Source organism: Anas platyrhynchos, chromosome 1 (assembly GCF_047663525.1).
Source record: "Anas platyrhynchos isolate ZD024472 breed Pekin duck chromosome 1, IASCAAS_PekinDuck_T2T, whole genome shotgun sequence".
Classification (NCBI taxonomy): Eukaryota; Metazoa; Chordata; class Aves; order Anseriformes; family Anatidae; genus Anas; species Anas platyrhynchos.
In genome coordinates, this window is record NC_092587.1 from 181,410,996 (window position 1) to 181,437,896 (window position 26,901).

At 34.7% G+C, this 26,901-nt stretch overlaps 1 protein-coding gene across 15 annotated transcripts in view; it reads left to right on the forward strand.

Annotated features, from left to right (window-relative positions):
• Positions 1 to 4,206: 4,206 nt before the first annotated feature.
• The window catches only part of POSTN (periostin), a 35,139-nt gene continuing 12,444 nt past the window's right edge, over positions 4,207 to 26,901 (forward strand). For 8 of the 15 annotated variants that reach the window (XM_005018339.6, XM_038174318.2, XM_005018341.6 and 5 more), the window contains exons 1-17: positions 4,240 to 4,434; positions 5,900 to 5,998; positions 12,034 to 12,098; positions 13,817 to 13,974; positions 14,575 to 14,739; positions 15,634 to 15,780; positions 17,344 to 17,485; positions 18,246 to 18,458; positions 18,626 to 18,760; positions 19,620 to 19,768; positions 20,333 to 20,469; positions 21,163 to 21,293; positions 24,112 to 24,242; positions 24,424 to 24,526; positions 24,916 to 24,983; positions 25,522 to 25,567; positions 26,494 to 26,541. In XM_005018339.6, the coding sequence (XP_005018396.2) occupies positions 4,313 to 4,434; positions 5,900 to 5,998; positions 12,034 to 12,098; positions 13,817 to 13,974; positions 14,575 to 14,739; positions 15,634 to 15,780; positions 17,344 to 17,485; positions 18,246 to 18,458; positions 18,626 to 18,760; positions 19,620 to 19,768; positions 20,333 to 20,469; positions 21,163 to 21,293; positions 24,112 to 24,242; positions 24,424 to 24,526; positions 24,916 to 24,983; positions 25,522 to 25,567; positions 26,494 to 26,541 (2,059 nt within the window). In that variant the 5' untranslated portion in view covers positions 4,240 to 4,312. Of the gene's footprint in view, positions 4,435 to 5,899; positions 5,999 to 12,033; positions 12,099 to 13,816; positions 13,975 to 14,574; positions 14,740 to 15,633; positions 15,781 to 17,343; positions 17,486 to 18,245; positions 18,459 to 18,625; positions 18,761 to 19,619; positions 19,769 to 20,332; positions 20,470 to 21,162; positions 21,294 to 24,111; positions 24,243 to 24,423; positions 24,527 to 24,915; positions 24,984 to 25,521; positions 25,568 to 26,493; positions 26,542 to 26,901 lie in introns of all 15 variants that reach the window. The other 7 variants (XM_005018340.6, XM_013098358.5, XM_072032588.1 and 4 more) reach the window with 2 other exon arrangements.

The following is a 26,901-nucleotide window of genomic DNA, read 5'->3' on the forward strand; positions in this document are numbered from 1 at the left end:
TTTTTCTTTTTTTTTTCTTTTTTTTTTTTTTCATTTGTTGTTGTAGTTGGATATTAATTCATATTCACTCAAACAGGTATGAAAAGGAAAGAGCTGACAGCAGCAAACCTTTGCCACACATGACAGAAATCCTGTAGTAAATGTTTTGGGGATAATCCATCCACTTGCAAAAACACTTACCATATTGGCTCTTGCCTTCAGTCAAACCAAGGTCAATTTTATTATTTACAACATTTCCCTTAAGGTTATTTATTTATTACTAGTATTAATTTTCTTAATAGCTTTTTGTTTCTGTGGATCCATGTGACTATCAAGGCCTCTTATCACTATTTGATATTTTACAACCCTGGCTAGTATAAAACTGTGTGGAAACTGCATTTGGTTTCAGCATTGTTGGGCTCTTTACTACACTTGGGATCTCTCTTTGGTAGTTTGTTTTGGTAGCCACGCTTATTGTTCTCTGTACATTTTTATTTTTGTTTGCTTGTTTTTTAATTGTCTGGTCTAAATCACTAGAAGGTATAAATTCTTACTGAATTAAACTGATTCTGCTTTTCACGAGTGGTTCTCTATGTGAACTTAATGTCAGACCTCCCAGATTTGCTGAATTGAAGTATACAAGGAAACCTTAGTCATCTTAAACCTTTTCATCTTAAAACTTTCTTACCCATTTGCTCTTTTTGCTGAGCACACACACACACAAAAAACTAAACACATCAAGTGTCTATAAAATAGAGAAGCAGAATATGTATAATGTCACATACACTGTAAATGATCTTCAATGTCGGCAGTTTTTGACTGGGGGAAGTGTATTAGAAAAACTTGCTCTGCCACCACTCTCATTTGCTAAATTTTTGCATGTCATCAGTAGAACTAGTGACAAGTGATTAAAAAACATGTTCTTGTCACTTCAAGCATTTACATCGTAAAGGCTTCTTCAAACTCCTAAGTATTCGAAAGCAAAGATTCTTGTGACGTAAAGAAACTAAGCGTCTTTAGGAACAGTGCAACATTGCTTCTCCATAAAATAAATTCTTAGTGTAAACACTGCAGCTTTGAGGAAACGACCTTTACAGAGTTCTCTCCACTAGAGGTCTCTAGAGAAATACAAGTAACAATATTCAGAAATTAGAAGAACTTTTCTTTCTGATATTGCACATGTACATAGTTTGTGGAAGATAAAAATCAATACTTGTTCCATACTTGTCCTATTTATTTCTTTGGATAGGTTTCTTCTGATGCAGATGACAAAATTTTCTATTACTACAATAATTGTTAGATATAATTCTCTGTTTTATGCAATTTATATTTTCTACATATTTAGTTAGATTTTCAACACCACATCTCTTAGTAAGTATTATATTGTACAAAACATTTATTCAAAGGAAGAGAAAACTTAGTGGGATAGCCACCTTACTAAGTAAAGACTAAAATTAAATATTAATGATCACAGGTGAAAAAACTGTGGGTAAACCTGAACAGTGTGTTAGCTTGAAAATTTGAAAATGGTAACTCTGGTATGCTATTCAGCAAGCTATTATGTCACAGGCAAAGTAAATAAATAAATAAGGGGCCTGGCTTCGTTATTTGTTTTTATATCCAGGATAACGTAAACATAAATGTGGAATAACATTCATGTAGTTGGTCTGTTTTTTTCTTCTTGATGCTTTTTTTCTTCCATAAGTTTTTAAATGATAAGTGGGTGCAGTTTCCATCATTTGAAGATTTTCAAAATTGTCTAGACAGAGGTGAGCTTTGTCCATTCTGGCCTCTGCGTTTTTAATACCACTTGCCAAAGCAAGTTATTAAATATTTTAGAGATTTTTCAGAAAGTCACTTATGGTCATTATTTTTCTTCATGCTATTTTATTTCCTTGACATATATGTCAGTACTTACTCATTTTTAGTAACATTTGCATCATTAAATAGATGATAGTCACTAAGTTTTCTAAAGGTTTAATATCAATTCTTTAATCTGATTATTTAATATTTGCATATTAACAATTTGCATATTTAACACCATTTTCTGTGCTGTCCTATCACCTCTGCCACCATATCTGACACTAAGTTTAACATAGCAATAGTTCAGATTTTTATTTATTTATTTGTTATATACCTCTGAAGTGGAAAGACTAGTTTTTTAACATTAATGTTCATTGCTTATATGGAAGTAGAAACCTGAATGGTTTTAGGATTATTATTTGTTGCTGTTATGCTTAGTTCCTATCATAATCAAAAACAATCAGTGACAGAGAAGATACTATTAATAAGAACAACCAGTGTAAGAATTAAAGTCTTCTCTCAGTACTCACTCCAACTCTCAGTGAGATAACTACATTATGCAATAAATATGGGGTTCTCTGTGATATGAAACTGATTCACCAATCAGAAAGCTGGAAAAATATGGAAATACTTGCCCTGTTCATGTTCCTTGTTCCTTAATTGCAGTGCATAGCTTTGTAAATGACAGGAGCTCAGTGTGTGTAGCAGCATTAAGTTTTACTCATTTTTTGGTGCTACATAGTTAATTGTGGAAGAGGAGGACAAGAGCTATGCTGAGAGGTTGGAGACTCAAGAGGGTGACACTCCTGAAAATACAGGCTACTGGGAAAATGCTGTGACTTTCTCAAGTTTATCAAGGTTCTTTAATGGTAACTTCAGTTTATCTTCTAATTTTTTTTTTCATTTGTAGAATGAGAACTGCAAAGGGTAATCAACTGAGGCTAATTAGCATCTCTAAATGCCATAGCTAGGTATTTAAGTGGTGATATTTCTTGCAATATTTTTCTGCAAAGACCAGAAGGAAGTAAAAAGCTTTGAGATGAATAGAAGGAGCACAGCAGTGACATTCTCCTACAACCTCTAATGCTATGTCGTATAGTTCACCCATCACCTCCATGAGCTATCTGAAGGTGATGATTTCAGGCATGGAGTTTTCCTGAATTCACACACAGCCATCAGCTATCTTGAGTCATTTGTATGTAGGATGATACAGGTTGAAGTACAAAAAAAAAAAAAAAAAAAGTTTTTCTAGCTTTTAACCAAATGTCCTTAACCTTAGAAACCATGAAGTACCATGGTTATGTAAGATATGCCCTTAATCATTAAATGCCTATATACCTATGCCTAGTTATAATCCTCACCTATAATGGCACATAGGAAACAGCCAGTGTCTCTGGCCACTGCTTGTTGTCCCATTTTTCTCTGTTCTGTAATGAGAGGTTGGTCCCAGGTGTGTCAGCCCAATACAGCATCCTTTTCCACATCCATTCCCATATTCACATAACCACTCTCCCTGATATGGAGGAATAAGCTACAACTAAGTACTGTCTTGAAAACCAATATATTTTCACAAAGATCTGAAATGATCTACAGAGTATACCTTGAAATTGTATTCATATGGGAACACTTTTATGGGAATGGCAGATTTTTTTCCTTGACTTGAACATTGCAGACTCCTAGATTGCAGTTCAAACACCAACTGTCCCTGGAGCATTAAGACTGTCACTTCACTTTTCTGCCTCAGTTCCCACATTTGCAGCTCAGAATTATATTTTCTATTTGCTTCATGAGAGGCTTCCAGCAACTAACTAATGGGTATAAGTAGGTACATATTAAAATTTCCAGTTACTTGGTGATTTTTCTATGACTACATAAAGCTCTAAATAAAAGCATTATGCAATAGTACGTGTTATTATTAGAATTAAAATACATATTTAAACTAATAGTGCAACTGCTTCATAATCAGAATGTATGTTAATACGGTCTTCTTTTCCTGAAGACAATAAAAGCTGTTCCAGATTATTGACAGTAGATTATTGTTTGGAACTTTCACCAACTTCACTAGTTAAACAATTCAGAGTTGATAACTATGAGGACATGGAAAACAAAGGAAAGCAATGCAGTTCTTATGGCAAGAAACTTCCTCTGGGTTTGAACAAAGCCACACATAATGATCCTGACTTCTGGATGCTTCAATGCTAAAAATACCAAATCATAAGTCAAAGTCTAAACTTCCCAAACTTTTTCTGCTGTTGTGTCAGCAGAATAAAATGCTAAGCCTTCTGTAATGAGGAAGAAATTAGTCAATCAGGGATAAAAAAAGAACAGTTTATGCTGCTAATGCATGGTATTAATTTAGATTACTGAAGCTGGCAGCCAAAGCAGCTGCTCTAAGGAGGGTGGTACAAAGTTTCAGGTTGATCCTGTAGTTCCCTCCCACCACCTTCCAGCATGTATATAAATTGTCGGCTCTCCAGACCCTTTGCCAGTTCTCTCTTCTAGACTTGTCAGAAGCAACAGAGGACTAAAGATGAAGATCTTTTTCTTACTCACCTTTTCTACTATTTTCTTGACTTCTTTTGAACAAGCATCTGCATCTGCTCACTATGACAAGATTTTAACTCATAGTCGAATAAGGGCACGCGACCAAGGGTAAGTGCATTTTTTTCATTTGCATTTTAAATGTGGGTTTCTTAACAGTTATTCTCTCCTTTCTTCTCACATTATATTAAATGTGTTTTTTCTTTCACTATGAATTCTTAATATCATTCAAGAATAACTTTCTTTCTGAATTAATTTTATAAGAACTGCTCCTGAATTAAGTTTCTTGGGGAGTTTCAAAAGGAGTCAAATTAATGTTAAACTTATTAAAACCTGTAAAAAAATTAAATCCCCACTTCCTGATGAATAAAACACATACATTTTAGAATCATTTAAGTCAATTGCAGTTCATAATTAATATAATGGGATATGGGGTGTGTTTAATATACATTTTAAAATATTTGGATAGAATTGATACCTATTCCACAACATTTACTCTCTTTATTCTATCCTAATCAAAATCATGAGCTCTACTTTCTGACACGGGAAAATACACTAGGAGTCCTTTGTAAAACTTCTGCTCCTGCTAGAGTAATGCAGCAAGCTGCTCAGCAGGGTGTCCAGAAGACAATGCTTACAAGCCAGTCTGCTCAGAGACATGGAACTAATTTGAACAGCTGGTGTCAGGGAAATGCATGTGTCTAAACGTATTTTCTTTCAGTCTTTTAAGTAAAAAAACATTCTGTGAAAAGAATTGTTCACCATCCTGTCCTTCTTATTGAACTCTCTCTCTCTCTCTCTCCCTCTGTGTGTGTGTGTGTTTTGAACAGAAAGAGTTGTCTGGCTTCCCATTGTTGTAAAGCATGTGTTCTAACTTTTGAACTGATGAACTTCTGTACTGTAAAAGTATATGAATTAGTGACAAAACACCTTTGCTCCATGGAATTTGCTCTTAAGAAATTCCTCTACACTACCATGCTAAGAAAAAGTTTTCTGTTTGAAATCTGTGACTCCTTTTATTTACATGCCAATTACCCTTTGGTCCCCAGTAATTCCCAGAATGTTTACTTAGGTGCTTGCGGTACTCCAAAAGGTTTGTAATCAAAATAGTTGATTGATTTACAGAAGACAGGGTTCCCTTTTACATAAAGAACCAGTCACTTCTCTTCACCATCTCCCCATGACTTTCAGCTGCACAGATGTGTGCAAGAAAAAAAAAAAACTTTAATAAAAAGAGCTTGATGGTATTCACAGCTCAGTCCCTAGTGGCTTGTAATTAATTCACTTCCCAGGAGGAAGGAAGAAATGCAAGGCATATTGAGACAGAGGGTCAGGACAGAGCAGAGGGGGATCATCTGTCCCTACCAGGAGGGTGGACTTGCCAAGGAACACAGCTGGGTAGTCCCAGGAGCTTGCACTGTAGTTGCTTCAATGCACACCTGCCCTGGCAACTGAACCCAGATGTTGGTTTCTTACTCTTGCTCAGTAGGAACTGTGTTTGCTGCTATTTTATATAACGCTTTCCCAAATATGAACAAAAATTCCTTTTTAAAATGTTTCTCACTCCCACCCATAGCCCAAATGTCTGTGCCCTTCAGCAAGTTATGGGAACCAAAAAGAAATACTTCAGCACCTGCAGAAACTGGTACCAGGGAGCCATCTGTGGAAAGAAAGCGTAAGTATCTGCTGTTTCTAAACATTTATTGAAATGGGATAATGTACTATTAGAAAGTTCTTATTTTCTCAGTGAAAATCTTGAAACAAAATCCTTGTTTCAGAAGCAGAGGCAGGAATAATGAACTTCATAATTTTACAGTGTTACAGCATCCCTTTCCCTAAAACCACCTCTAAAACCACTCAAGTAACTGATTCAATGATTGCTGCCAAAAATAATCACAAAAGGCATGAAAATGACAGCATGGTATGTAGCACTTTTTAAATTGAATGGGCTTCAAATCATTAGTTTAAGGAATAGTTATTTGAGTTAAGTTTTTGTATCTCTCTTTTAAACATGAGGAGAGGTTAAGTGTCCTACCAAAAAATGCAGGGGGATCTAAGAAGCCAGTTGTGGAAAGAACACAACACTATCCAGCAGAGATGAGTGGTTAGACCACATCTTTCCACAAAGGAAAAAAAATTAAAAAATATATATATATGCATATATATATATGTGTGTATATATATATATACTTGAGGACACAAAATAAGTCTGGGTGGGTTTGACATTCTTTTGGAATCTGTATATAAATTTCATTTTTTAGTTTTTCTGATAATGCAAACCATTGCCTTTTCATGTGGAAAAAAAAGTCAGTAGTATTGGTCGCTACCTCTGCATCTACCACAGAATGGTTTCAGGGTAAGAACACACACAAAAACTCCAATCCAGAACTTGGTCTGCCCCATTTGTCATGTTTAAAATTTAGTTAATTTAACAGCAACTGACACTGCTTACCCAATGCATTAAACTAATGTTTTTCCAGTGTACCACATTTTCTCTTGCTGTTACACAATCGCTTGGATAACTTTCCCAGCAGTTGTCAAAGGAAGTTATTGTTTCTGCTTTGCCATTGTTCTCTTACAGGATCCAGATAGGTTTGGGATGACATTTTCAGAACAGCTCAAGAGAACAGGGAGTCTAGGCTTCATTTGCAACTGTGTGATATCAGGAGTCTCATATTGAAAGCCCGTAAAGAATCTTCCACATATCTGTGTAATGTTCAAGTACACAATTTTAATAGTCACTCAGAGATTATGTGCCCTAAGAAATAGATATTAAGTTACATTGATACAAGGTGCATATTACATGCATGAGGAACTTAACTCCTTTAAAAGTAAGATAGGTGTTTAAAACGTACCTAAATAACCTCAATCACTGTTTCAGATGTTAATGAAAAGTGAAAGAAAGATTCTTTGTTTCCAGGCCAAAGGATTCCTTAAAGGAGGTTAGTATAGAAGAAAAATAATGATTAACAGTATTGATCACATAAGCCAACGATGGCTCCCTTTATAAAATAATCTTATTCACAGTTCTTCTTAAGCATGATCCCTATACGTTTTAATGTAAAACTGATTACAACTCCATGATTGTCCATGTGGGCGAAATACCTCCATATACAGTGATTTTTTCACTGTTCAAATCAGACTGGAATTTGTAGACAGTAGTCAGGCAAAGACCTGAAATAGACTTATACTGTGATTTCTAGTACTCCTGTTGGGTGTCAGAGGCTTTGCATTTTTGAGATTCCCGAAAGACACTACAGGTCATAACACAGTATTGGAAAGGACCCTTAGGGAAACGACTGAAGAAAGATGTTGGAGGAGGAAGTTTTCTCCCATTGTCTTTCTGAGAAAATGTGTTTATTTCTCTGCCAGTGTAACATGGGTTAATGGAATTTAATTTCATTTACAATACAATGAGGCATAAATTCCACCACAGTCTTGCCTTTCAAGTAGTGACACAGCTTTGAAGTCTAGACATGAAGTATGATACCATGGCCCTTCCTGAACTAAAGAAAATATGATTTTCATGGAACAAGCTATCACCCTAAGTTTTCTGCTATTGTAAACTTTATTGGATTGCTAATTACTTTTTTCCTTAAGGATATGAAAGAAAGTAACAGCATTAAGCTAGAGTGGTAGTAGCACAAATCACAACAAACTTCCTTTGAAGGGAAGCAATCTGCTTATTTTAAATCCTCAGAATTTCCTCTGAAATATGATGTACTGTCTAGAATCCTGACCAGTCTCTCCTATTTTGAATTTAGCTTTGTTTTTCTTAGCTATTCCAGACAGGGTAGAATCAATTTTTCATACAAATTATCCAGAAAGTTTGGGTAATTAAAAATTATAACAATGAACAATTTTCAGTCAATCTAGACTGTGTGTGGTCATTTGCCCCATCTCTGCCTTCAGTTCCTTCAGTACCCATAGGTTTATAGTCTTTATCAGAATCTTCTCCTCCAGGTGGCATTATAATACCGACTTCCTTTCTTCCTCAGTGGACATGCTGCAAGTCATCCAAAATATTTCACCTTTTGAGAAAAGTCTGCCATACCACTGATTTGTTTGGCATTACATACTATTCCACTACAGACACGTTAGGAAGAAGGATATTTCCTGAAAATGACTTAGACTGAAATTTGGATATTCTCAAAGTCAGCTTTGGAAACCAACTTACTCCTGTGGTTTTATTCCTAGATAGATGTTGTGTCTTTCCAGGAGCAAAAGTTTGCTCTCAGCACAAATCTGAGAAGGAACTCATTACTTTACTAAGCTCCAGAAGTAAAATGATTTGTGTAGTGAGAGATAGCTTGAAGTGTAAGGAGAAGTAATTTGAAGAAATAGACAGTTTGAACTCATATGACTCTGTTCTATTCTCTGACAAGAATTTAGAGTAACATAAACTGAAAAACAGTTGACAGAGCTAGCATAAGGCACTAAGCAGGAAACCTTCTGCAGCCAACCAATGGCAGACAGTGAGAAGCAGTATCTCCATCCTCTTTTAACACTCCTACCATTGTAAGTACTCAGAGAGGAAGTCTAGAACGGGAAAACAGTATGTATGAAACTAAATAGAGTCATAGGTAGAACTGGCCTTTTTATTTTGTGTGTGTGTGGCTGTAATAGGACATCTGTTATAATTTAGTCTTAGCTCTTAATTGGATTTTTATATTATGTTCACAAAGCATAGATGGAGATTTGACTAAAGGTGTTACTTTAGTAAGAACAGTAATCCAAAGGACAATGGCTCTTCTCAAGTCAATATCTCTGATATCTCTATGTTAACAAGCCATTCATGAATGTATATATGATCTATAAAATGTTTATTTAAGAAAGCTTTTTACATTTACATTTCCTGTCAACTGCTGTAAATTTCTAATAGGGATACAACTTAAAGATTTGCTAAAAACAAAGTCTGTTGGACCAGAAAGCTTTCCACTGTTTTTAGACAGTATTTTATCTCCATGCCAGCAAGGAGTAGAAAGGGATGAGTCACAGAACTCATCTGAATAAGCTGAAAACTGCTCTGTTAACCAAGAATAACAAGGACATAAAATAGTCTATCTCTATCTTCTGTTCCTTTGGAATATATTCCCTTGGATGCGTTAGGAACAGGAGGGTAGTAAAAAATACAAAAGCAACAACAGCAAGATGGACACCATCTTATACTGAGCTAGTAGGGTGATACAGATGAGGATGACTTACAGTGTAAGATGGCACTTCTCACGTGTACTGTGTATATGAGTGATGCTGAGGAAATGCATCTTGCATCAAGTTATGTCTTGTTCTGAAGTTATCTTGGAATTCTCTCTATGGACCCCTCTTCTTCCATTCTGTCCTCCTCACTACATTTTGAGCACATCTGATACATCAGCTTTCACAGAATCATCTCTAATTGCTGTCAACCATAAGGGAATATCAATAATGATTAGTAGGAATTTACAGCAACCCTTGATGACTGAAAAAAGCCTTGGTTGTACATAACAAGCTACATGGTAAATAAGGCACTGATCTTGTAACGCTTGAGTCAAGAAACATCTTTCTTAATCATGTTCTTCAGCAAATTTTCTGCCCTTCATTAATTGTTGGGTATGTTAAGAGGAAAAAACTTTCCATATCTTATGCTATACTTGCAACTCAACTTCTTTTGCTTCTCCAAAAGCTAATGAAGACTGCTGTCTCTTATAGCTACTCAGAGGGTGGGGTAGAGAATTTTCTATTCAGTGGAAAAGAACAATTTTCTCATGACAAAGCAATTCACATAGTTGGACAAACATTCTGACTCCTGTTGCAGAAGTCAGGTGACTTGTTTTATTAGCTTCTGACAAGGATGCAACTAGGAGGAAGGGTATAAGGTTAATTTCCTTGTTAATTAGTAAATCTGTAGCTTAAACTCTCTTCATCTTGTATTCCTAGGAAAGAGTCATTCAGTGAATTGCCCTACAGAAAGAAACAAACTAAGAACTGTAGAAATACTTTCAATATATGGCTTGTCTGCTAAACAGATGAACATGCCAGAAATGTGAAAATGTCATGTACATATGTGTTTATGACAGAATAGAAATGATAGGTTTTGTTTGGTTGTTGTTGTTGTTTTCTAATATTTATTTATTTAACAGCTCTATCAAACCACAGTAAATTATGGAATTCCAAACTTGACTTTTAAAATAATGCTCTGTAATGCTATTGATCTTCGAGTCTACATTCATTTTTTAAATCTCTTCTAGTAGTTTAGATAGTGAAGTTCTTAAGTCCAACTTTTCATTTGAGTAAGCTGTTCAGTTTAATGAGTTTGTGGTTAATGTTTGTCAACTTTAGCTTATGAAAAATGAGAGAAGCTTATTCAACTCCCGCTGAAGAGTCATCAATTTAAAAATTGGAATGCAGTAGTAAAGACTCAGCACAAGTCTTCAAGGAATTACTGTTGAGAACTCTTTTAACACTGCCAACATCAGCCACAGATATAAAAATAATACTTTTATGTAAAACTATGATGGCAAATTTTCCTTGTCATTCCCAGTGTACCATAGTTTGAAAAGAAATATCTGAAATGTAAAGTCAGCAAGTTTAAAATATGCTTTAGACCTTGATAAGGTCTATATAATTTAGACCTGATATTATTTGTTGATATTCCCTGCCTGTAAGGGCCAAAATCAACTCAGTGATAACTCTGTGAATTTCAGTGTTTGCACTTTCTTATGAGAGAATTGTCAAGCAAAGCTATGGTAGAGCTTTTGTTTCTGTTATATTAATTAAGAAGACATTATATCCTATTGACTTCAGAGCTAATTTAAATGTTAAAATACAGAATTATCAGTTAGCCCTGATTTGCTGCTCTGTATAGCTTATACATGCTCAAAAATGGGTATATTTTATTGATATCATTATATAACACTTAGTCTGTTCTATTGATAAATTTTATGTATACTGTGATGGCATGCTCTTTTAACCCTGTTCTTGGTTTGTTACAATCTGGTTTTCATCCTTAATATATTTACCAGGGAAATTTCCCTCAAGTCCAGCCATTCTGTCTTTAGTCATTTTATTTTCTATGACCTGCTTTATATCTATTCTTAATTAGTTCTCTCCCTCATTCCTGAGCTTCTTCAAAGTCTTCTTTGATACACTGGGGCTCTGCCATCCCACTTTCTTTCACCATACAATCCACAGAATCTTCTTCTTCAGTACCCTTTAAGTTCCTATATCCAGAATGCAGATTACCTCATAAAGTTTTGTCATTTAAATTTATTTTCAGTTTATTTTTTTTATTTCCTTTTACAACCCAGCTTATAACAGTTCCTCTCACTGTCCCTGCTACCTTTTTTTTTTGTCTTTCCTCAGTCCCATTTAATCTTTTCAAAATAGACCCTTCAAATTGATTTTCTTCAGCTGCTATTTTATTTACATGGTTTTTCATAACTCTGCATGATATCGACATTCCTTCCCATGTTCCCTCCTATCACTTAAACTTAATGACTGCAGTCATATTGCAAATTCAAAAGCTCTGCATTTACTAAAACAACTAAGTTGTAATGTATACAGAATAGGTCAAATGATAAAAAGGCCACAAATGTCAGAAGAATGTATACTTAGCTGTGCAAAATTAATAATGAAAAATTAAAAAAAAAAAAAAGACAAGGCTATGAGCTGAAATTTGTGTACAGTTGTCCTGTATGTTACTTAATTATGTTTTTCATTTATATTCCACAGAACTGTCTTATATGAGTGCTGTCCTGGATATATGAAGATGGATGGTATGAGAGGATGTCCTGCAGGTACAGGCTTATTTGCATGTGGATGAATCAGTATATGAGAAGCATTACAACAGAGGAGACTTTGGGCCCCTCAGTACAAGAAGGACATCGAGGCCCTGGAACATATCCAGAGAAGGGCTACAAAGCTGGTGAAGGGCCCAGAGCACAAGTCCGATTAGGAAACTGGGGTTGTTTAGTCTGGAGAAGAGAAGGCTCAGGGGAGACTTCATTGCTCTCTGCAACTAACTGAAAGGAAGGTGTGACGAACTGGGGGTTGGCCTCTTCTCGCAGGTAGCTAGTGATAGGACAAGAGGGAATGGCCTCAAGTTGCTTCAGGGGAGGTTCAGGTTGGAAACAAGGAGACATTTCTCCTCAGAGAGAGTAATCAGGCATTGGAATTGGTTGCCCAGGGAGGTGGTGGTATCACCGTCCCTGGGGGTGTTCAAGGTAAGGTTGGATGTGGTGCTTAGGGACATGGTTTATTGAGCGACTGGTGGTAAGAGGATGGTTGGACCAGATGACCTTGGAGGTCTTTTCCAACATTAATGATTCTATGGTTCTATAAGACTGCCTGAGAATAGAAAGGTTCATTTGCATTCTGTCAATACAGTTAAAAATGAGCCTCCATTGAATGAGGTCATGCAGTTTAAGTTGAATTCTCAGGCTGCTTCTAGCTGCTGGGTTGGAAAGAAGTGGTAGACTTCTCAGTTCCCAAACCTACTGAAGGTGAATTTTTATTCCTATTCCCCTCCCACTCCAGAGTAACCTAAAGCATACCAGTGACGTCAAAAATCTAGGACATGAAATGTGGCTTATCTAAGTTCTGTTTATTTCTTTGCCTGAGAAGACTTGAATCTTATTAACTAAAAGTGTGTTACAGACTTTAAATAAACTTAGAAGGGGTTAAAATGAAGACAGGAAATTTTAATTCTCCTGGTTTTGGTGATCTATTTGCATAAATAAAGTTAATTGCAACAGGAAAGAATAATTTGAAATGGCATGCTTTAGAACTCTATATCTGAGCTGCTCTTTTTACATTCTATAATAAAGTAAGGCCATCTAAGACAGAGTTCATCTTGTTTAGAAGAATTCATGTCACTTCAGATGTTTACATTGGAAAGAGGTTAGTCATACTCTAAAGTTGCCTGTTCCTCTCTGCAACTGTAAAAACAGCCAAGGACAACTAGCTCACACATCAATTGCTGACTTGTAGATGCATAGAATTAGGAGATATGCATCCTATTCTCATGTGGCAGTGCTTTAACTGTGAGTCTATAGTCTTATTACCTTCTGGCTGAATCAATGTCTGTGCAAGCCAAGCACTGGAGGAGGCCTCACAAATAGAATTCTGTTTCACCATGCCCACTCCATTGCAATTTTTGTGGCTGTAGATAGAAGTGACTCATGTCCTTTCTCAAGGGTCCCAAATGGATAGGTTTCCACATCAGGTTAAGCTTGGCACAAACAAGATATTTTTCTAAAGAAAATATAACAATATTTGGTTTTGTTTGATCTAATTCTTCATCTCATTAAGCAAACCAGAAAATAAATAACAAGCAGATGTGTTTGGATGGATTTGGATTACATTGATAATGGAATTTTAATACAAGCATATTGTTTTAATATTGATTTAAATAGTTTCATAAAGCCAATACCATTGTCTAAACAAAATAAATTAGATTTGATCATGAGAAACTGACTGAAGAACTTACAGTATTTTTGTCTAATGTCTGTTTTAGTTGCTCCTATTGATCATGTATATGGTACACTTGGTATTGTGGGAGCTACCTCCACTCAGCAATATTCTGACATGTCAAAACTGAGAGAAGAGATTGAGGGACGAGGTTCATTCACTTTCTTTGCACCAAGCAATGAAGCATGGGAGCAATTAAGTTCAGTAAGTGTGTGTGTGTGTTTGAGCATGTGTTTTAAGTATATGTTTATTTCAGGGAATGTTTCGGATGCAATAAACTAGTCTGGAAATGATAATGAAATTTTAGATATAAATGGGCAATAGTTATAATACAGAAATGTACATATAACATGCATTACTGTAGCTAGAACATCTGAGTTTATTTTCAGTAATACTAAGCAACAGTAAGCATTTCTTGTTTAAGCACTTGCATGTCAAATTTAAATCTTGTTAGTTTTAGCATAGTTTTGAGGAAAACAACAGGAATTCCAGCAATTACATAATATAGAGTACATTCATGTTTTGACAGTGTCCTCCTTTATAGTAATGCTATTAGTTAAAATAAACATTGAGCCAAAACACTTTCAATTACTTCTCTGTGATGAGACCTCTTGTCTTCCATTTGTGAGCAAGTCAGACCAAAGCATTATCTAAACAGAGAAAGATTGATAGGCATTGAAGTTATATAGGAATTATATGTCAACTACATTGAAAGCATACGTTAAGGTAAAGCAATATGTACATCTTCCTGAGTGGAAAAATGTTCTTGAAAAATCCAATTAATTAAAATCCTTTCTTCTTCAGGAAATTCACAGGAATTTGGTTGACAATGTAAATATTGAATTATATAATGCTCTCCACCACCATATGATAAACAAGCGCATGTTGACAAAAGATCTTAAGAATGGCATGACATTGGTGTCCATGTATAATGGCCAGAAATTGCTTATTAACCATTATCCTAATGGGGTAAGTCTATTTACATGAGTTTTTCTATATATTCTATATTTTTTCTATATTTTTTTCTATAATATAATAATTCAATTTTAGCCATTGTTTGTTCCTTTATTTTCTTCTATAGCTAAGGATATTGGTTTTGGAAAGATTAACATCTAGCAAGTCAGTTGTCACTGATAAAATAGTTAAATGGTCTCAAAAAAATCAGTTTGCTGTGCAGGCTAATCACCAAGAAAGAACTAATAAATACATGCTGTTTGCTGTTTAAAAATCAAAGTTCAAATGAGAATGAACTTGCTCCATAGAAGACAAAGCCTTTCGTAGTGAAAATGCATCATCATCATAGATCTGAAAGCAAAATTTGATAGTGCTCTTTATCTATTTACAAAATAACATTAAATCAGGCCTTTAATTATATCAGATATTTTATTTGAATTGGAGTGCATGGTAGAAGCGTTTAAGGTTGCAACGATACAGGTATCCATTACTTTCCAGAAATAATTTTATTTTTATAAATGTTGAAAATCTCCCAGTCATGTTACCTGTCTTTTCTTAAAATGCATGGAAATGTTTATGCTAGCCTACAATTTACATCAGTAAAAACCAATACGATCATCATATTAACCAGATATGGAAAGCAAGTCTGAAGAATAAGGATTGCAATGACAAATAAAACATGAAATCAATGTACCCTGCACTAATCTGCTGCTATCCAGTGCTTTCCAGAAGAGTTCAGTCAGCCGCTTAAATCCTGCAAGGTTTTACTTGATATTTAAAATAAAACCAGAAAGAACATCAGTGGACACATTATGTACAATACATGTATGGCCAGTCTGTAAGAATCCGATTCCAAGTGTATGATCAAGTGAATGTTTAATCATCTACTGCTTTATTTGTCAAACATAGGTTGTTACCGTTAACTGTGCCAGGGTCATCCATGGCAACCAGATTGCTACCAATGGTGTTGTTCATGTCATTGACCGTGTCCTGACTCCGGTTGGAAATACCATTCAAGATTTCATTGAAGTAGAGGATGATCTTTCATCTCTCAGAGTAAGTGGACAAAAATAGAAACACTTTTCTGGTCTTGTAGTTTCTTCTTTTTTTTTTTCTATTTGTGTATGAGGCCTGGAAGTAAGAAGAGTATTCAATAACAGAGAAAGACAAATAAATCAAATAAAGGATTCCTACTAATACTGCAAAGCTAGCTATTTAAAGAGAAAGTGCATTTTATGTAAGGAGTCCTCTTGTGTTCTTTTGTGGATCTTGTACCTCATCAATAGGACAAATCATGTCACTGTATCTAAAAAGTGTGCCCTTTCTTCAAGTAGTGAGGTAATGCAACGTATGAGCATAAGTTGCAGTGTCTGGTGCTAGATAAATAAGAACAATTTCAAAATGCATGACAGAAAATGGTAAAATATATTTTTTTCCAGAATCTGCTCATAGCAAGTTTCAGAACACCATGGAAAACATGAATTTTTCTTGCAGGAGAGAACCAGCTTACTTTCTGTCCAATTTATTCTGTCTAATTTATTCTTCTTCCAGAAGATGTGTCTTCTTAGCATAATAGGATTTCACACTGCACATTTAACAAAATATGTTATAGTTCTGCAAATAGCTTTTGTTCTCTTCCCTTCTCCATCTCCTCTTAAAATACAAAACTATTTCAAATGCAGAGGCATAAAGGTGGAAAAGACAGCCTGAATTCTCTAAACCCAGTCCATTGCACTTTCAGGCAACCATATACATTTAAATCCTTTAAAAAACTGGGGCTAAAGCAAGTCTTTTCTACTCTTCAGGTGAAAAAAAGAAACTTTTTTTTCCTACATTTTCTATATTTTCTTCTGCATTCTTTCTTCTACGTGTTCTATTTGTGTTTAACTTCCATGAACTCTAAGCAAGACCATTTCACCTAATCCTAGATGACATTTTACCTGTTACTTTTTACTTACTTACATATCTGTCTAACTCTGCTTGGAAAAAAAAAAAAAAAAAAAAAAACACTTTAACACATTTTTTTTTACTATTCCAGGTTTATTATTCAGGTATTATTATTTCCTATTATTCCAACTGTAACACATTTTTTATTATTCCAGGTAGAAGTTAATTTTGTTGATAGAGCATTGCATTAATCTAATGTGTCAAAACCTACATGTTCACATTTTTCATTTAAAAATTTAGGAAATAATAATTTGTGCCCTGTTGTCAGTTCTATCAGAATTTATTGATTAGTGTGTGCTAATTTAAGGAGTGAACTCATCATATCAAGGTACATCTTTTCTCACAGAATTATTTTTTTATTCATGTTCATCATTTCATTTTTAACACATCTTTCTATAACACTGATCTCATTGTCACAGTAAAGAACTCTAGATACTAAGTGAAAACACATGAGAAGCTTTATGTTAAATGCTGCCTGTGAGCTCTCATGAATAAATCTGTAATTTTCAGTATAAACTCAATATTACTCTTTAAGAGCAAGATTTGACTACGTCAGAATTCTAAATTAGGGAATAAAAAGTGTGAGCTTTTTGTCCATTTTTTTTCCTGTGTCTACATGGCTAAGCTAATGCTTTAAATAACCAGCATATATAACAAATGTTTATGTTTTAGGCTGCTGCAATCACATCAGATGTCTTGGATATTCTTGGAAGGCCTGGTCATTACACACTCTTTGCTCCTACTAATGAAGCTTTTGAGAGTCTTCCAAGGGGAATCTTAGAAAGGATCATGGGTGACAAGGTGGCCTCTGAAGGTATGTAAACTTTTCTTGCAGAAGAAGAATACAGGTTAGTAAATCAGGATGTAGAAACCACATTATCCTTGTAGTCCTGAAATTCAGCACCTGTACTTTTACAGGAGGAGGAGTTATTTCTTCTGACTGTCAGTTACCTAATGATACAAATTAACTGAAAATTTACTTTCCAGAACATTTTAAAGGAAACTATAAACATACAGGCACTCTAATGTCTCTAGCTGAACTGTGATGTTCAGCTCTAATGTTCTATTAGAGATTCCTGCCTCTAGAAATGAAAAGCTATCTGAATTTGGGGGTTCATTCGTAGCTTTCTCATGAGTAACTTTTTCATATGGACAATTCAGAAACTGAAGGTTTCTTTACTGCAAATGAGTCTGAGATTATCTCATTTTAAACAAAAATGCAGGCCACTCCTGCTTCCAGTCATCCATCTTTCTTCTGATCAGTAAATATTTAAATCATGAACCTCTATCCAAGTTAATTCTGCTTAGAATGAGTACTTTTCAGTACTTAACACCCTGATGTTACTAAAGCAATATTTTTGTTGACTTCCTTGCATTAGTACTGTAATATAGTGCCTTCTACTGAGGACCTAGTAAGAAAGAATATGCCAGGGAAATAACAAGATCATCTGAAGAACCTAATTATCTTCATTAACTACATCAGTTGTTTAATGTTCCACAACACCTGTATATGAACTATATGACTATATGTATCCAAACGCCTATGTATGAAATTTTTGCTCTTTTCCCTGAAGCTCTTGTGAAGTTCCACATTTTAAATACTCTTCAGTGCTCTGAAGCCATAATGGGTGGAGCTGTCTATGAAACCTTGGAAGGAAACACGCTTGAAGTTGGCTGTGATGGTGAAACTCTGACTGTGAATGGAGTAAAGATGGTGAAACGCAAGGATATTGTGACAAGCAATGGCGTTATCCACCTCATTGATAAAGTGCTAATTCCTGATTCCGGTTAGTAATGTCCATGACAACCTTCTTAAACTGAAGATGTTTTCTGTGAACTCACTTGGATTGCCTCACATGTATTGCCAGTGATAAGATTATGAAATCATGAAAAATCCAGATCAGGAAGAGAAATAAAAGGTGTGTTAAAATACTTTTTGTTCCTTTATTTGCAGCCAAGCAGGTCATTGAGCTTGGGGGTGCTCAGCAGACTACTTTTACAGACCTGGTGGCACAGCTGGGACTGGCATCTTCTCTAAGACCAGAAGGCCAATACACTCTTCTGGCACCTCTGAATGGTGCTTTCTCAGGTTAGTAGCATTAAAAGAGTATACTCTGAACATCAAAATAAACAAGAATATATGCTACTCTGACAGTCTTCCAAATAAGACCCAGTACTGATTCTAAGTCCCAAGGAAAACGAGTAATTGAGAATTAGAATGAATTATTTCATCCTTTCAAAATGCACACTGAGTAGAAAGACAAAACAAATGCAATCATCAGATTGCACAGATTTTTTTTAGTGGTACCATTTGTTGACAGAGATATTCTCAGTAAAATAAGATACAAAATACACATGGGCAGGCTGTGGGAAAGGAAAGATACTAATGAATTGCCAGTTCTCTTAATCTTTACATTACTTACATAAATTCACAAGTTGATTATTCTCCAAAAAAAATATACAAGGAGATTGGTATTTTCTAGTACATTAAAGCAGAGAGAGACCAATACAAATATGATTGGAACACATCTGCATATCTGCAGGAATGAGCACATGAACAGCCTGCTCTTCCCTCAACAATCTGTGTATTAACCACCCGCATAGTAGCAAATTTGGGAAGGATTTCAGGTGCACATTCAGAAATAATAAGCTTCAGCAGTAATTTAGAAGCTGGAGCAGGCACACATATAAATCATCTGGCATTTTATTTCTAGTAATAATTAGGGGTGTGTCAAAAGATTGTTTCTATATTTGAGAAAGCACAATTTACAGAAACTGTTAATTTTTTGTTTACACAGATCCTTCCAAGTCATTGGAAGTCATTCAAGCATTTCAATGAAATATCTAGTATTTCCACAGTCTTCTAATACAGGTGTCCACAGTTAACCTTACTTGAATGAAGTTCACTATATAAATAACTATATATAAATATCTAATTGGCATTGTAGATGACACCTTACAGATGGATCAACGCCTTCTTAAAACAATCCTGCAGAATCACATTATAAAAGTGAAAATTGGGCTCAATGAACTATACAATGGACAAGAGCTGGAGACAATTGGAGGAAAACTGCTCAGAGTCTTTGTGTATCGCACAGTAAGTGAATGGGACATTTTAACAATGTGTATTCTAACTATGAAAATGAAGATGCATAAAACAATGACAGACAAAGTTGAATGAAACTTTCAACATCTACTATTATCACTGCCAAAGAAAATTCTTTTAGCTTTTAAGTTAGGAAAAAAAAATAATTTGAAAATCCAATTTTTGTTATGGGAATTTTGCATAGAAGACTCTTTGGCAAAACAATGCAAGATTCTGCGTTTGTCACTCAATTAGTTATAAATTCATACAATTAGTTTTTAGAACTAAGTAACAAGAGGGAAACCAGAAAATCAAGTTTGGAAATCTTTGCATCCTGCTAACTTACTCCAGATTTTAATAACTATTGTTTTCTCAAGCCGTACCAGACTTAACATAAAAAACATAAAATTTTATGGCAAAAACATAAAATTTGACTGTCAGAAATCCAGACAAATATTATTTTTAAACTCAGGAGCCTGTTGGGAAATACATATACATTTCATTCCTTAAATATGATTAAGTGTGTATCATTCTGTGAATAGATGCACTTAGGTGTCTCATTTCTCTTTTAATCAGGCTGTATGTGTTGAAAATTCATGCATGGTCAGAGGAAGTAAAGAAGGAAGGAATGGTTTTATTCATGTCTTCAGACAGATCATCAAGCCAGCAGAAAAAACATTGCACGAAATGCTGAGAAATGATAAGCGTTTCAGGTGATTAACATTTTGATAGCACTGAGATTTTCCTACATACGGTAGGAGTATATGGACGGGAGGTATAAAGTACAACTGGTCTGAAAAATAGTTGTGGACCATGTTGGATTTTTGGGATGCAAGAAGGGCAAGAAAGAGGTTATTACCTCCTCAAGAAAATAAATAAATAAATAAATGATGTTCCTTACTGCTAAATAGGCAAGAGAGGAACAAGGGGTCACAAGGTATTGGATGACACATCCAGAGCTATAAATGCATCAGAGTATGAAGGTTTAATTAACCAGTAGTACAATTCCATATTAGTGCAGCATGATTGCAGGCTGTATATATACTGTATTCCCAGTGTGTATTTCTGTCCTCTACCTGCAGCTTTGTCAGTCCTCCAGAGAGACCAACTACCATTGTCATCTTCCCTTCATCTCTTTGATCTGTAGGGCTTTTATTCCATTAATTATTCTATGATCCAGGCTGCCATTGCTTTTTATTTTTCAAGTCTTTTTTTCTCAGTCTGCTACTCTTAGGACAGTCTTCCTTTTTCTCATTTTATCTCCTCCACTGTCTTTATTTCTGGTAAACTTTAGGAGTGTTTAAAGATGGATGTACTTTCAGAACAAATAAGGAGACTAAGTGCCTGGACTTGAAAATAGCTGCTATACTTCAAGAATGTATTTGTGGTTTGTATTTTTTAAACAGTGTTTTCCTCAGTCTGGTGAAAGCTGCAGATTTAGATGATGTTCTGTCACGGCCTGGAGAATGGACTCTGTTTGTTCCAACTAATGATGCCTTTAAAGGTTTGACCGATGATGATAAGGATATATTGATAAGTAAGTAACATACCAATACTACATGTATAAACAAGAATGAAATTAATGGGAAAGGTAGCGAGTGTGTTTCTTAAACAAAAGATGTCTGATAAACCAGGTAACCTTCTGCAAAGAGTAGGTCATGGTATTTCCCTAAATTAATTCCTTCTTCAGTGATAGAGAAAGTATCATTTGGGGAAATAAAATAAAATTTAAAATCAAAGCTTAATTTAAATTTAACCTCATTATTTAAATTTAACCTCATTTGTTATTCCAAAGTGTAATTACCTTCCAAGTTAAAATCTGCATTCATTTAATTAACTTCAACTTCTATAACAACATTCAGGGTTACTTCAGATATATCAAAATGCAGAGTCTCATCAAATTTCTGTTCTTCATGTAGATACTTATTGTAACCATCACATTATAAAAATATGTAGTATTGAATTACCATTCCTGTGCTGTCCTTTCTTTTCCTGTATTTTCCCTTCTCTGATGCCACCCAGTGATCTGTTGCATCACTTGTGCTAAAAAAAAAAAAAAAAAAAAGAAAAGATCCTGAATATATATATAAATCTTAATGTATGCCATTACACTTTCATTTTTGTAAAAGAAGGAATGCAGACCGATAACTTGAATCTCTCCTGCAGGATTTCCCACTAGAGGGTTAGACTGTGGCCACAACACTATAAATATTTTTAGTTTATTTGAGGGTAACGTGAATCTGTCTTGTCGCACAGGTCTGGGAAGAGCTGTCACCTTGAATCCAGAAAGCTTTTTTTTTGTTTTTGCTCTGTTCAGACCAAATTTAAAAGATATGAGCCAAATCCCATGAATCCTTAATGGCTTCAAAGAGTCCATCTCATATCAGCTTCCTTAGCATAACTACACAGACCTTAACTCACTAATGAGCCACTGTTAATTTGAATTCTCTCTTAGCCATATAAAGTTATGATTGCGGTATAAATTATCTTCCAGTGTGCTGTGTCTCTTGTCATCAATGGTAAATTAACAGATAACCTAAATGACCAACATTAGATAGCTATAAAATCAAATGAAGCTCACCTCAGGGCTGTGAATTGAAGTAACTAGGTAAACACTATAGTTCAATTTTTGTCTTAAAGACTCTCTTTTCTTGAGAAAGAAAAAAAGAAATTGATTTTACCAGGCCTATTGTGTCTTCAGTTCACAACTTGATGCACCCTAGCCCTATGTCTTTTTGGATTATTTCTACAGTCCAGTATACAACTATATTTGATGTTCAGCTTTTCAAGGGCTTTTATGTACTGGCTTTTCCTACCATTGTGACATAGTTTCTACTTACTTTCTATGGCAGCTGAAATTTTGATTTTTAACCTCCTTTTTCTTTTTTTTTTTTTAATATCAGTTTGCTTTTTGGAATTTTACCCTAGCTTTCTTTTAAGACATAATATTATTTTGTCTATAAAAAATAAGCTTTTAAATATGTATTTTTTTCCAAAGAATTTATAAAAATATTAATCTGTAATAAAGATTAAAAAAAACAAATATTATTTATAACCACTGGCCATTGTGACAAAGAACAAAGGAAATTTGATTGTGAAACCAGCTTTTTCAAATGGCTGTATTTAGACTTTGTATATAACTTAATGCTGTCTATGAGTAAACCAGTCACAAAAACTCAGCACTAATTTTAGTAGGTGAAGAGGATCATTTAACTGAACTTTAGTAGTGAAGTGAATTGCACTGATATTAGCAATCAAAGGCAGAAAAAGGAAAATGTTCACTGAGAGACACCAGAGAACAATTATAACCACACAGTATTTTCATTGCCATTTCATCAAGGTTGAAACTCCTGGAAAGAAAAATCAATGTCAACATGTAATATTAACAAAGAACATGCAATAGAATGGTCAATATTCCACATAATGGCAAGAACTTGTGTTTTAAAACTGCTCTGCTTGGTACCTTGTCTCCTGGTCAGTCTGTGGATATTCCATCCAAGACTCTGAACCTCCATGGATACAGAGCTCCACGGTTCCCTGCCCCTCTAACTTGGACTCCAGAATCCATGTGCTTTGTTAGTCCTTTTCTAGTCCTTTCTAGAGGCTTTTTCTTCCAAAATAGGAATTAAACCAAACTTTGAAATACAGAAAACACACTCACAATAGGGTTGTTTCCGCTTTCTCAACTTTTCTTCTCACAGTTTGACTGCAAGAATAGTCAAGACCAGTATCCCAGATGGCCTTCTTCTGTTCTTCCTGCAACTTTGTCCTGCCTGAGATGGGAAAATATGTGTGTACAGAGAGTTGTCAATTATCCCCATTCATCTCAGAAGGGAGTCGCCCAAGAGAATAGTTATATTAATTTCTCTGCCAGCAGTTAGCTACAGTTCCCTTTAATTGAAAGGGTGTTAAGGTTACAATTTGTCTAGTACCTTGGTGATACTTGATGCTGCAGACTGTTTAGCGGTTCTGAAATTCTTGTGTTTACAGAGCATAATTAGAAAAGGAATGAAAAATTCTGATTAGAGAGGCAAGCAAAGAAAAGCAAATAATACCAAATAATAAGAAAATGCTACTCTTTTATATAGTAGTTCTCATAGCATGTTTATAATTATGTTGAGTCCCTTTTGGCATAAGATTGTTAAAATTACGAAAACGGGAAAAAAAAAAAAGAAAAAAGGTTCAATATATATGCATTTCTGTTAGTTTCATTCATAGTATGCTTAATTCTGTCTCAAACCTATGGGAATCATTAGTATTTCCCAAAAAAAGAACTATCTGGTACAATTTATTTTTTATGCCTTACTTTATTTATTTATATTTAATTTGTATTCCTTATTTTTCTTTTCAAATAGGAGACAAAAATGCTCTCAGAAACATTCTCCTTTACCACTTGACACAAGGAGTTTTCATTGGAAGTGGCTTTGAGCCTGGTGTGACAAACATTCTTAAAACTATCCAAGGAGGGAAGCTCTACTTGAAAACAGTTAAGTGTTGAAAAAAGTCTTCCTGACACAACCCTGTAACGGAGATTTGACATTCAGTGTCTGCAATTAGATATTCTGTCTGCAATTTGACATTGAAGAGTGGGATGCATATATCTGAAAGTGATATTAAGGGATTCAGTTTGTTTTTTAATGTCTCTGATAATATGTGTTCTTTACCAGGTGAATGATACTCTTCTGGTTAATGAACTGAAATCAAGAGAATCTGATCTCATGGCAACCAATGGTGTCATTCATGTTATTGATAAACTCCTGTATCCAGCAGGTCCGTATTAGTTCATAGAATTTACACACATTTCTGAATTTGTCTACATGTTATGTAGGTGCAAGAACTTTAAAAGGATATTTACTTTAAAGAGACAATTCCTATGTGAAATAGGAAACAAAAAATTTACATCACTGCTCATTTTATGCCATGCCTGAAACCATGGCAACTATTGGAAATTATGTGAAAGTCAAATATATGGAAGACAAGATGCTTTGGGCTATCTTTCCCTCAATACAGAAGAATGTATATGTATACATAACACTCATATATGTACACATACACGAGTGTGAATTTATGAGATTGTTTTACATTGCATTAGCACTGTAAGTGAAAGTAAAGTGAATAGAGATGTTTGTTTCATCTTACGTACCTGTTTCTTTTCTTAGACCTGCCTGTTGGAAATGATCAATTGCTCACAATCCTGAAGAAGTTGATCAAGTACATACAAATCAAGGTACTTTTTAAATGATGTTCCCATTGTCCTTTTGGCAAGTTCTATGAAACCTTGTACATTATTCAAAAATGGTTCTCTGGCTCTCTGTTTCTTCAGCAAGCAACACATCTAGTAGCTCCCAGTTACCCAAGTGTAATTTGGATGATACACTCAACTCAACAGTTAGGACTTAAATTTTTCAGCACCACATAATTGTAGAACATTTGCATATGGGCAACTCCAGTGTGAACTGGCCTAAATCCACTCTTTGCTTCACTTGAGGCAATCCCTTTTTGAGGGAAATATAAACTAGCTCAATTACTATGCAATTTAACCCATCAGCTTCAATGACTATGGATTAAAAAAGAAGCATCCTTGTCTATTTCATTTACATACCCTTTTGAGCTTACATTATCTTTCAAACATGAATGAAAGAACCTAGTGTAATAGCATAACCTAACTTGTAGATCAGTGAAGCAGTGAATTCTATGCACAATCATTAGAAAATTAGAACACAAGTGCTCTTTCAAATTTTGAAATTACTTTTTTGTATTTGTAGTTTGTTCGTGACAGCACCTTCAAAGAGATTCCACTGACATTTTACAGTAAGTTCATTTTATATATTTCCAGATGGGTTTAAGAGATTTATGATTTATAAATGCTGTCAATTCCAATCTGAATTGTAGATCTTTATTAATCACAAAGAAAGCAATTTATGGTGAAGTAAAGTGGGCAAAGGAATGACAGGAAAAGAATCAAAGAAGAATGTTTTTGGTTATTGTGCTACTGTATGTATTTTTTCCCTTTCCAGATTCTCAACAGGGAATATCCCTAAAGTAAGCCATTTCTACTCTTTGGGATAGGCAAGATACGTATGGGAAATACTTTTTTTTTCATTTTTTAGCCAAGGTTCAGTGCTTGGTGCACAGCAGTCGTACTGCCTCACAGACTCTCCAGGATTGACCAAACTATGCATTGAGTTGCTTTCTTTTTCATAAATGTTTCCAGAGGAGCAAAGTGTACCTTTTCCACCTGTTTTCTATATATGCATATATGGGTTTTCTAAGGGAGACAGTTGCTTCAGCCATTTCCTCTGTAAGGAGTAAAAGCCCTCTGTTTACCAGGTGCACTCCCCAATGAAACAAACAGAAGTTTAGTTTCAGAAGTTTTAGAACTTTAGAATTCAAGTTTAAGATACAACAGGGAATTATACAGATTTTCATGCAGGGAATTGTACAAGCCATTATTATTATGTATCTTACATTATCATGGATTTCATTAACTCTGTGTTTCATGAAGTACAAACAAAGGAAAATAGCACATTAGTAGACTGTGCAGGTAACTCGTGTGTACAGCACCATTTAGGAAACAGAACTGAGACTCATACTCTAGCACCTTTTGTTTTACTTTGCCTTCCATTAATATCTGTGACTTTATTTACATCTTGATGACCAGACCTAATTTAACCAATCATTACCATAAAGAAAATGTAGGAATGGGATGTTTTATATTCCATTTTCTATAATTTCAGAAATTAACATAATTGAAAGCAACGTCCAGCCCATCATCAGAAAGGAAGGTAAATGGGGCCCTTCCAATATATATTTCTGTATATGTTCATAAAGGTATACATATACAGAATATATATTGCATTTACTTCTTTAACAGAATGTATTTTTTACATAACAGCTCCAGGTTGTTCTGTACTTTGCTGGAAAAGCAAAGATACAAATATTGCAATTAGAACTGGCTGAAATATTTTGTATTTAAAGATTTCCCATGCTTGCTCTCCCCACCTGGATTTCTTTAAAAAATAAAAATAAAAAATCTATGGACATTTTTAAGATGCATTTTTTAAAATGATCATTTTTTTCCCCTGAAGAATGTATTTAAAATGCCCCAAATAATACTATATTTTCTATAAAGTATATAGAAAGGT